This window comes from Kryptolebias marmoratus, linkage group LG22, assembly GCF_001649575.2.
Source record: "Kryptolebias marmoratus isolate JLee-2015 linkage group LG22, ASM164957v2, whole genome shotgun sequence".
NCBI classification, from domain to species: domain Eukaryota; kingdom Metazoa; phylum Chordata; class Actinopteri; order Cyprinodontiformes; family Rivulidae; genus Kryptolebias; species Kryptolebias marmoratus.
The window spans coordinates 2,255,292-2,267,716 of record NC_051451.1 but is presented as its reverse complement, the minus strand read 5'-3'; the positions used below and the strand labels follow the sequence as shown (position 1 = coordinate 2,267,716).

Sequence of the window (12,425 nt, the reverse complement as noted above, 5' to 3'; positions counted from 1 at the left end):
GAAGACAGGAAGACAGACAATGAGAACTCCATCCCAGCACCTCTCCACGAACCCAGTCGAGGTGTGGATTGTGACGACGTAACCAGGTGGCGCCCAGGATAACGGGGATGTCAGGTGAGTTGATTATTAGAAACGTGATCGATTCATGGTGGTTGCCCCCGATGATCAGCTTGATGGGTTCGGTTTCAAGTTCGACCTGGTGGAGAACATGGCCGTCAATTGCTTGAACCTCAGTGTTCCTAGTACTTGGTTTAAGTTGTAACTTAAGTGACTGAGCTAATCCAGCATCCATAAATTCGGTATCTGCACCAGAATCTACAAAAACTGCTTGGGGGTAGGGCTGTTCATTGGCAGTCTAACAGCCCCAAGGATCCTAGGGGCCAACACCCCAGAGGGCATGATGACCCTGGAGGCTGCAAGGCGTGGTACCCGGGAGGTTCCAGAGAGGCGTCACCGTCCGCGACCCCCTCGGAGACTGGCTGAGAGGCGTCGCCGTCCGCGACCCCCTCAGAGACTGGCTTAGAGGCGTCGACGTCCGCGACCCCCTCGGAGACTGGCTTAGAGGCGTCGCCGTCCGCGACCCCCTTGGAGACACAGGGAGGTGGGGCGTTGTCGTCCCCGCCGACCCCCACAGAGACACAGGGAGGTGGGGCGTCGTTGTCCCGGCTGACCCCCACGGGGACACAGGGGGAACCCACTGGAGAAGCAATGGTGGCGTCGCGCTGCTGACCCACCAAAGAAGCGTTGGCCGACTTGGCAGATCTTGCTCTGGGCTCTGCAGAGGGCACAGGGAGCTCTGGGGGCTCTGCAGAGGGCGCAGGGAGCTCCGGGGGCTCTGCAGAGGGCGCAGGGAGCTCCAGGGGCTCAGCAGAGGGCGCAGGGAGCTCCGGGGGCTCAGCAGAGGGCGCAGGAGGCACTGGGGGCTCTGCAGAGGGCGCAGGGTGCTCCGGGGTCTCTGCAGAAGGCACAGGGAGCGCTGGGGGCTCTGCAGAGGGCACAGGGAGCGCTGGGGGCTCTGCAGAGGGCGCAGGGAGCTCCGGGGCTCTGCAGAGGGCGCAGGGAGCGCTGGGGGCTCTGCAGGCAACACTGGAGGCTCGGAAGGTGGCAACCTTCTCCAGTGACGCTGTCTGCGGGGAGCTGGAGCTGCTGGGGGCACGGGAGAGACTGATGGTGGCACGGGAGAGACTGATGGTGGCACGGGAGAGACTGATGGTGGCACGGGAGAGACTGATGGTGGCACGGGAGAGACTGATGGTGGCACGGGAGGGACTGATGGTGGCACGGGAGAGACTGATGGTGGCACGGGAGGGACTGATGGTGGCACGGGATCCTTAATCAACTGTCGGAGTGTGTCCAGGATATTACGGTATGTGGGTATGGTGAGTAGTGCTTTCTTGGAGGTAAGGGTCTTGACCAAAAGGGAATAAACAAATCGCCGGCATGTAATGTCTGTGGAACCTGTTATTGAGTTGACCAGTTGTGTGTATATGGCTTGAAAGTCCTTCACCTCCTGCTGCAGCTCCAAGCAGGTTGTGAGGTCTGAGAATGACCAGTCCGAGTCCACCAGAGAGGCTGTGGTGGCGGCGGTCCGACCCACCGAAGAGGCTGTGGTGGCGGCGGTCCGACCCACCGAAGAGGCCACAAGACAGTGGCCACGGAATCGGGGGGGAACCACGGCAGAAGACAAGGGGCCATCCAGGAAGGCAAGCGGGTGCTCCTCCCGCAGCTCGGCCAGAATCCTGGTCTTCTCCCCCGGAGAGAGGGTCTCACCAACATTGGAGTCTGCAGGGTTCTCTTTTGGCTGGTTCATTCTGTCANTGCCGCAGCCGCTGCCCTCCCACGTCGACAGTGGCCACGGAATCGGGGGGGGAACCACGGCAGAAGACAAGAGGCCATCCAGGAAGGCAAGCGGGTGCTCCTCCCGCAGCTCGGCCAGAATCCTGGTCTTCTCCCCCGGAGAGAGGGTCTCACCAACATTGGAGTCTGCAGGGTTGTCTTTTGGCTGGTTCATTGTCATACTCTTGTCTCCCTGATGTGCTGTCCCTTTTTGCTCGTGCCTCGTCGTCTCCCTTTGATTCATCTCAGGTCTGTTCAGGTTTTGTTTAGTTAGTAAATGTTTTTGCATTTAGTTTAGGTTTTGCTGCCACGTCAGCCTTTGTTTTGGGTTTGCCTTTTATTTCTAAATAAATTAGTTTTTTTTTATCAATATGAGTCTGCGCTCAGGGTTCGCCTCCTTCCACCCCGCTCATGACAGTAGGATCTCAGGCACACAGAGGTATGTCTGCCCTTCTCTGAGAAATTATTTCAATCTGAAAAGTGTTAAAACCAAGAGTAATTGTTTTCAAAGTCAATCTTGTTACCATAATGTCATAAGAAAAACACTAATGATTTTTAACATCTAAATGTTTATCTAAAGGTTTTAAACCATGATTTTGCTGGTGATGTACTTTTAGCTTCTATGCACGCAAGTCGAGTTTTTAACAGAAACGTTTGAAATGGTCAACTCTGTTACCAAGGCAGAGTAACATCATGCTACTGTTGAGTTGTAATTTTAAAAGTTAATGAGTACAATTTAGTAAATGTATGAAATAAATATGGTTTGATGGTTAGAAGGCCTATATACATTGAACAGTAATATATATACACTTTGAGAAAACAAAATGTTGAAATGTTTACCAAAACAACTAGGTACAACTGTGATAAACAGACCAACCAACGTAAGACAGATTTAGACCAAAGAACATGCAGACAGTGTTATCAGTGAGGGGACAGTATGGCATTGGCTTTAGCTGTTACATAAAGTCCACCTGAAGAAGTCAGTTTTATACACTTATTTCCCACATTCATTTTGTATTGATCCTCATTTTAAGCAGGAAAACTATAGGTGTACAACTGCTGAATAAAACACACAAAATCTATGAAAAATTTTAAAAATTGATTCAGTCTGTTTGGAGACCTTGGGAGGACAAAGTCATGGGATCTGATGTCAGATGGATGGAACAACGTTTCACCAGAGAAAAAACTTTTAAAACACTCAGATGTGAGTGGATCACTGCAGAAAGTTAATTTTATTAATCTGCTAATAAGACCATGAAAATCCTGCCTTTTGCAGAGAATTATAGTTTTTTTTACTTCTTCCAACATATGATAATTTATTTTCACAAGTTTTCTTGGCTTTTTAAAACCATTTACAACTATTTATGCATTATTTTATTTTCATTTAGTTTGGCTTTGTTCTGCTTGTAATTAAAACCGCTGAGTGATTTGGTTGTTTCACAGGGTTGTTGATGAGTAAAAATAAACTGAGATCGCTAACGAGCTCCTTGAAGATATTGTGTGTTGTCACAGCAACTCTTAAAAAGGGTCTTGTGTTGGTTAACGGACATGTTCAGGATTTTTATGCAGTGTTTCTGACCACTCACACACAAAGGCTCAGCATCGGCTGTCGTTGCTATATTTTTCAGATCAGCAACGGTGCAGTTTTTTTAGAAAATGAAAGAAAAGAGAAGAATTTGTTTTCAGATCTTTGCTTTCCACCCTAATTTGTCTCCTTTGAATGTGTTTTTCTTCTCAACTCGTTTTATTGATTTCTTTTGTCCCCTCATTTATACTAATTTCCTTTCACTTTCCTTTCTTCGTTTTGTAATCTCGGGCTTTCTTTTAACATAACTCCTTTTCTTTGTTTGTTGTCTCCATATTGTCTTTTTTTATCTTCTTCCCTCACCTTCACTATTTTCCCATATTCCTCTTCTTCTACACTTGTTTCCACTCTTTTTCCTCATCCTCTGCTCTTCTCTCCACAGTGCTCCAGGTTCTGGTCCCATGTTCCGGTCCACCACCGTGGCAATCGACCCAGCAAATCAGTCCCGGCCAGACTCGGAGCAGAACTGGGCTGATTTCCACCCAAGTGGCGCCACACAGGGAACAAGTAAGAGCTTTATCCACTTAAAAGGCAACGTGTGAGGCCGCCTAAATAGTTAATGAGTGAGTGTTTGGTTTTGGTGATGAGAATATCACTCTTGATACAGAGGGATTAAACAGATTGTGGTCTGCTGCCGAAGAGCGGAGTTATCTTTGTTTACAGTATTTGCTGGGAAAGAATGATAGGGAAGTGGTGCTACATCTGCAATATAACAAGAGAAATATGAGCTGGGCAATTAATAAAAAAAGTTTAAGGATTTGAAAGAATTCAGCATTTTACAGTATTTCTAACAAAGAGTGATTTCAGCCATATAAACTGCAGCAAACAGTACTTGTGATAGTAAATCAGCAACCAATTTGCAGAAATTCCTACTGTTTAAACTGAATTCACATTTGTCCAAATGAAAAACATTAAATAAATAAATAAAAAATAGAAACAAGCTTTCCTTGAAGGAATGCACATTGCCTGTCATATTGCTTGTCAAAGATTTTAACAAAAATCCAATGGGATTTATTAGCCCTCAAAGTATATGTTGGGGATGACTCTCAGCCACTACCACCTCAACTTTCAGCTCAGTATCTGTAAAATTAACCTACAACAATTACTGTGTTTTCTAAGTCTATTTATCTGCACCTGGCATCTTAAATAGGATTGACTCCAAATGTTAATCAGTTGTAGACATACATCCAATAATTACTTTCTGAGAGTTTTATTAAAATCCATACCATGATTCATGAGATGCTTTGCTAAGAGACAACAAACACACATGCCCCCCCCCCACACACACACACAGACATTTACACCATTGTCTAAATTTTAGACAAACCTTTCAGTGTCAAAAACATCTCCTGAAATGAGTCTAAAACTCTACATTAAAACTTTCATAACAATAGGATTTTTGTTGGGGTTTTTTCTGCATTGGTTTGTTGGATAAATATGTGTAAAAATATATAAAAGCAAGCCTGCCTGTGAATAAAGTTTAGTACTGAATTACTTTCAGTTTATGCTGTCATTTCAACTGAATTTGTTCTGAATCAGAAGCTGATATCAAATCCCTTCAGTCCATCTCAAGTGGATTTGAGTGCCAAATAAACGCAGGTTTTAAAAGCTGAGAAAGCATAAAGCAGAGCTCATGTTTCAAAGAAACAATCAATTGTCACTCTGTCTAGTCCTAAAAATATGTCACCCCCTCAGTCGGTGAAGTTTTCTCATTTTAAAGTCAAAACCAATGGAAAAGTTGGACAGCTTCATTTAAATTCACTCCTCTCTGAGCACTGAATGCATTTTCACACTTACAATAAAAAGAGTAATAATTCATTTTTGGGCTTCTTAAAAACTCAAATATTTAATAAAATGTGTTCTCTGGTGTTAGGAGAAGGCACAATGCAGATAACTTTTAGAGTTATGAGTCATCTTGAAATGTTTGTTCAGGAATAACTGTCTGAATCATTCACTAAACTGACAGATGAGTATCTGACAGCTTGTCGTGCTCCAAAATGATCCAAAAATATGTTGGGCTGAAACTTTTACTTTCTCATTTTATTATTTATCAATGAGTCTCAGAATAAACTTTATGTCTTTTTAAGTTCATCTTCCTCCTATAAAACATAATTTACGCATTATGTGAATTATTAGCAATTAAAGGTTAGACTAATGAACCTTTTAAGATTTGGTCAAAAATATAACCACTGTCATCAGTATTAATTGTGTTTTCTTCCCCATTCCAGAGCCTCAGAACCAGCTGATCCAACCTTTCCTCCCCATGGATCCTGCACTGGAAACCAGACTCCTGAGCAACACTCAGTGGGCGTTTGATCGAACTGATGCCAACATCTCCACAAGTGCTGTTGGTGAATCCTGTATCCTCAAAAAGACCCATCTGGACTGCAGTCACTTTACAACAAACCCTGAGAACAAAAACTGCAACAACACTAGTCACTTTCACAAGCGTCCCTGGGCTCTGAATTACATAAACCCCATAACTTCCAATGATATCCCGACCACTGTCCCTGACACCAAAATAACAATCAATGGCTGCAAGAGCCCCACCACCTCTACAACAAACACCAACAGAAGCAGAGCAATGAGCACAACCTCAGACATCCCATATTCTCCCAGCAGAGTCCGCCCTGTGTCCTTCTCTCTGCCCAAACGAAGCTGTGTCCTCCTGCACCAATCTGCCGCCGTCTTCATCCAAGCTGGACAAGGGAAACAAGACAGAGGGACGGCACAAGAAAGAATGAAAAACTTTGATGCACAGCTGAAATCTCCAGTGTCTACAGATGTGAACAGTGTTTGTGTAGATCACTGTGACACTGTAAACCAGTGCTGTGTGAACAGTAAAACTGCAACCCAGCAGTCTGAGTCTGTGGAAAAGGGACCATTGGGACTGCCTGGGAGTGGAGCCCGGATTTCTTCATGTAATCCCAATGTGACGGTACCTGAGATTGTTGGTGGGAGTGGAGCCCAGCTCTCTTTATGCCACAATGATGGGACTGGAGCCCAAGTCGGCAGTGAATGTCAGAATGGAACTCATCTTCATTTAAACAGTGACATACCAGGACAGACTTCTGGGAGAGGAAGCACAGATTCAGTACAAAAAGTCCCTGAGGTTGGAATCCACAAGCAGAAGGAGTTAAGTTTGCTTCAAGGAGAGAAAGATTTGTTTTGCCTTGACACAAACGAGCCTAAAAGGTCTGTTTCTGGTATTTTAAATGAGACCAAGGAGTCTTCAGCTTTTCCACAGCCAAAAGAAGTAACCTCGTCCATGTCAAACTGTTCTAAAACTTCAACATCTGCCCTCCTAAATCGACCCAAAGAGCCTTTCTGTCGTGTCCTGAGCCGTGACGGAAGCAGGGTTCTTCTCTGGCCCACGGAGATGGTCAACTACACCAAGACTTCACCGTCCATATCCTACAGTGTCAATCCTCTGCTATACGACTTCAGAGCTCATAACAAGGCCAAAGAAGAGAGTGCAGAAAAGAAAGAAGGGCTGGAGGAAGGGAGGGAGAGAATAAAGCCATCTGTGATCAAACAAGCTGACTGCCAACAGAGGCACGGAGATACAGAGGGAGGAAGTGAGGTGAAGATAGATGAAAGGGAAGAGAAGACTGAAGGAGGACAGGCAGGAAATCCTGTGGAAGTTGTCGACCATTGTGACGGCAGCGACACAATTCTGGATTGCTCTGGCTGCCGTGATGAAAGCGCTTTAAAATTTGTTTCCATTTCTGCAGAGTGCAACCATGCACCAGTGCCAGGCCTTCAAAAAACAGCAGGGAGACGGAGGAGAAGGAGGGGAGGAGTAAGAAGAGGATTGAGAAAGAGGGGTAGAAGGAAAAGAAGAGAGACTGATAGAAAAGATTCAGAAGAGGGAAGAAGGATAATAAGTCCTTTTTTTGCAAATCAGATGTTTGAAGAGAGAGGCGAAGAGAAGTTGAAAAGAGAGGGCAGCATAAAAGAGGGCAAGAAAGATAAAGAGGTATTAAGTAATCTTGTTGCAAATCGGTTAGCAGGAGGGAGAGAAAAGAAGATGAGGGAAGAGGAGCGAAGGATAAGAGGAGATCAGACAGAGCGAGAGAGGCCAGGTAGAAATGACGAGAAGAGGGAAGAGCTATTAAGTAATCTTCCTGTGAATCGGTGTAATCGGTGTAACCAGCTGTGTCTGCAGGTGAAAAGGGAGGCCAGCCAGCATCAATCCCCACAATCAGCCTCCAAATGGGGCCAGGGGCTCAGAAAGCCCCTCTGCAGGGGAGCAGCATGCAACTCAGTGATTAGCCTCGTCCCCGAGTCTGTTATGGAGACGCCATGCTGTCCTGCAATTACACCTGACCCTGCTGGGGATGACAAAGAGACGGGGGTGATGCACAAAAATACGCATGGAGGAAAGGAGGAAGGGCAAGGAGATGAGGAGCAAAGAAATCCGAGGAGGACCGAGATAAGAGCTGCTCGGGATGCTGAGGAAAACACATGTAAGCCGGCGATTAAGAGTGTTACTTTTCCTGATCGAGACGCAGCAAGCAGGGAAGAAATTTGTCTTGTTCCTAAACCTCAAAGAGAAGCAGCAAGCGATCTAGCGATAAACCTTGTCCCTGCTTCCTTTAGAGAAACAGCATGCAGTCAAAGACAAACAATACCTGTAGGACAAAGCGATGCTGTGATAGCTCAGGACCCATGCTGCCCCTCACAACAGACAGAGAACGAACTCGGAATCAGATCGGCTTGCACGGACGCAGCCCTCGATGCAATTTCAGAGACGTCGCAGAGAGCGAGAACGGCCATGAAGCGGAAGAGAGGATCGCCGGAGCCAGTGATGCCTAGGAAAAGACGGAGAAGAGGAAGGAGACAGATGAGGAGATTTGTCAATGTTTTGATGCAGAAACGGGAAAGAACTTGTGCTAATTTTAACTCTGACTTCAGTGTGGGCAAGGCCGGTAACAGCAACAAGGACGAGACAAGTTCAGGTGACATCCTTTCAGTCCACAGGACAAAAACCTCTCTGTGCCATTACTCAAACACCAGGGAGGAAACATTTAGCTGTGACACTTCTGACAAACCCGAAAACTACTGCTGCTGCAATGACAGCGAAGGCAGTGATGGCACTTCTAATGGCTGCAGTCAGTTTAACTTTGATCCATCTGGAGGAAAGGTGACACCTCCCAGTGACTGTCACCCCTGTAACGCACCAACTCAGAGCACACAGAGACATGAAAAGTCTAACAAGGACGATAACTGTGATTCGGCCACTTGTGGTGCGCCTGACAATTTGTGCAACAAAAATGACAAAAATGATGCAGATTTTGACAAAAATTGTCAGTTACATATGGCTGATGTGAATGGTGAGCCTACCAGGCGTTTAACAGACACACTCTCTACAGATTCCTTCACATGTAGCGCTAATGACCTCTGTCAGAATACAAACAAGCACCCAAATAATAAAAAAGAGTCCACTAATTGCAGACCTGATGACACATTTGATCATAATTGTGTCTCGAATGATAAAATTGAACAGCAGTGCCACATTCAACATAAAAATACACCATCTGATTCAGAAACTGATTACAGAAGCTGCAGGGGTGTTCATCAGAAGGATGCTAACGATGGTCAGTGTGATTGTTTCAGTGGTAATCTTCATTATAATCGCTGCAGTAAAGCTGTTAATACCAGCAGCAGCAGAAATGAAGCAGAACATGTACTCATGAGGGAGCACAGGGAGGATGAAAGCATCATGAAGAAGCAGAGACAGGAGGAAGAGGAGAAAAAGCAGCTGGAGAGGAAGAAGATGAAGGAAAAGCAGGAGGAGTGGGAGAAGGAGTGGGTGAGGAGGAAGGAAAAGGAGGAGAAAGAGCGAGAGAGAAGGAAGGGGATGGAATTTGAGCAGCTTTTTTCAGAGAAGAGGCAGTGCTTTCCTCATCACCTTCCCTCACAGTGCATCCCTCTCCATGCTCCTCTTCTCCTCCAGCCATCCCTCTCCTCCTCCTCTTCCTTTTCCTTCCACCATACCTTCATACAACATCACCTCTCCGTCCTACCACCTCCGTCACACCTCCCCTTATCCTCCTACCCTCACCTTCTCCCCTCTTTTCCCTCTCATCTGTCTCCTCTCGCTCTCAATCCACCTCCTGCTCCTCCCCCGCCCCCTCCTCCACCCCTTCCTCACTCTTTCTATGCATCCTCTCCGATCCCACTCCTGGATGGCCCAAGTCCGTATCCTTTAGCAGCAGCATTTCATCACATGCAGAGTCATCACCCATCCTTGTACTCCCCTCCACATCCAGCAGTCCTACCCTTACAGGTATTGTTCTAACAACCTCAGCTCATAGTCATGGGAAAAAGAAAGTCCATCTTTTTTCAATTCTTGAGTTTCACTTACAGTACATAATAAAAATAATGTGGTCTTTACTAGGTTTTAAAATTATTCAAATTTAACCTCAAGTGAACAACACAACTGATTGCACAATGTCATTACTACATGTAATGACATTTTTATACACTCTAAAACCAAAGCCAGTACTGGAAAAAACTGAAAGACTGTGTCAACCCCTGATCCAGCAGCTTGCAGAACCTCCGTTAGCAGCATTAACTCTTGGCAGTGGTTATGTCTATGATTATCTACTCTATAACATGGTTGTGGAGGAATTTTGGCCCACTCTTCTTTCCATTATTGCTTCAGTTAAAATAAAATGAAATGAAGTTTATTCCAAACATGTAACAATCAAAAATTCAGAAGTATTACTCGATTTTTATTCGGAAAGGAGGAGGAAACAAATGCTTATTAATGTCTACCCTGATATAACTCTTCACAGCACAGCTACTAAGGTCATTTCAATGGACCACTGCAGCTTCTTGATTCTTTTCTTTTTCAGCCGTTCTGTTGTAGATCAGCTGCTGTGTTTGGGATCATTGTCCTGTTGCATCATGACCCAGTTTGGTCCAAGATTCAGCTGTCAGACAGATGGCCTCACATTTTACTGCAGAATCCTTTAGTCTACAGAGGAGGTCATGGTTGAATCAAGGTCGATCCAGGTCCTGTAGCTGCTTGAAATCCCAGATCATCAGCCCTCCACCACCATGCTGACAGTATGAGCTGTTTGGTTTTCTCCAAACATGCTGCAGTGCATTCTGGGTAAACATTTCTGCTTTGGTCTCATGTATTAAAGACATTGTAGTTCATTCAGGTGAAACTTTCCAAACCTAAGTCATGCTGCCATGTTCTTTTTAGAGAGAAGAGACGTTCTCCTCCAACCCTTCCAAACAAGCCACACTGCTTCAGTTTTGATTTAATTGTCCTGTTACAACCTTTGACCTTTAACCTGATAACTGAGGCCTGTAGAGTCTGACATGGAGCTCTTGGGGTTTTTTCACATCTCTGAGACCACAGGGTGAATTTGCTGGATGGGAAGATTGGCAGCAGTCTGAAATAATTTCCATTTGTGAATAATCTTTCTCTTTGTAGAATTATGGAGTCCAAATAGTGTGGAATTGACCTTTAACCCTTCTCACACTGATGGGCAGCAACAGTTGCTTCTCTAAGGTCATTGCTGATGTTTTTCCGCCTTGGCATTGTGTTAACACACACCTGTACGCTCCAGAGCAGCAAACTAACAAAGCTCTGCTTTTATAGAGCTGATCTCACTGATGATGATCAGGTAATCAATACATTTGATCAGCAGCTCCTGGCTGATACTGAACCTCTTAAATCCTGTCGAAGCACCAAGGATGGATGCAGTGTTTCACACACAGCTTTTCCATTTTGGCTTCAGTTTGTTTAATAAATAATGACATGGTGGAAACTGTTGTGTGTTTTTGTTCACTGGAGGTTAGATTTAAATAATTTTAGATCCTGGTAAAGACCAGAACATTTTAATAATGTCCTGAAACCTTTTTTTGTCATGACTATATATTTAGCCATTTTTCTTTAAGACTTTTTTTTTAAAGAACTACTGCCTAAATATCAAATTCAGGAGGAAATTTAAGTGATGAGGATTTTATGAGTGCTTAGGTAAAAAAAAAACTGTTTTTCTTAAAGCTGAACCTCCTGCACCTATACCGTTCCATCTAAACACTCCAACACTGACTCACAGATCTGAAAAAAGATATAAAAAAATACAAGATGCCTAATTATCCTCATCAGCAGCAATCTCACTGTAAATGAGCCTCAGGTGTGCAGCCTGTGGGATCGTGGCGGGGACACACAGCTGGGCTCGTTTCCCTCAACAGAAATCAGTCAAAGCTCCTGTTTTGCATTTTAAAATCTATGATTTGCTTGCAAGGCATGTTGGAGGTTTTGGAGACATTAAAGGAAAAAAAATCCCCCTTGTACAGTCAAAGACATCTTCACTCTATGGTTATAAACTCACTGAAGTTTACCAGATTTTCTCTGTGAGAGATGTTTTCAGCTGGTGATGTGCAATTGTCACAAACATTAAGACAGTAACATGTCTTTATTTAATTTGGAAGTTATAACTACATAAAAGTCTGATTCTATTAAGGACTTCCACTAATTTTACATTTTCATGTTTTTTTTCAAGCTTTGAGGAGTCACAATTCTAGTCTGGAAAAATAAAAAACCTGAACTACAACTGAAAATTTTACCAATTTCTGCAGAAAGTTAGACTTGATGTTAAATTTCCCACTAAAGCCTTGAACGAAATAAATTTTTTTGATTGATACATTTCAGTCAAATTGCAGTGAGGATGAGTTTGGTGCCAAAGTGAGATGAGAAAGAAAATGCATTTGATATAAAAGATCATATTTCTGGTTCTGCTATAACAGTTTCTTAAAATTGTCCACTCTGTCTAACAGTGTTTAATATGTTAAATAAGTGAAGCACTCTGAACTGTGAATGGTAATCGTCTGATAAAATTTGGGTATTAGTCAGAAACAAAAAAACATGACAGGGAAGAGTTCTTATGTGGGAGCATTTTAAAGAAGCAACTAGAGCAATTTAGACAGAGCTTTTTGGTTTTTCAGTTGGTTACAAAAAGCCAGAATTGACCTTTTTTAG

General features: G+C 44.2%; 1 protein-coding gene across 1 annotated transcript in view; it reads left to right on the top strand.

Annotated features, from left to right (window-relative positions):
• LOC108247471 overlaps positions 1 to 11,224 on the top strand; it is a 124,935-nt gene extending 113,711 nt beyond the window's left edge. Inside the window, exons 4-5 of the mRNA XM_017435624.3 lie at positions 3,804 to 3,928; positions 5,650 to 11,224. Coding sequence (XP_017291113.1) covers positions 3,804 to 3,928; positions 5,650 to 9,725 — 4,201 coding nt within the window. The 3' untranslated portion in view covers positions 9,726 to 11,224. The remainder of the gene's footprint in view (positions 1 to 3,803; positions 3,929 to 5,649) is intronic.
• Positions 11,225 to 12,425: the final 1,201 nt, after the last annotated feature.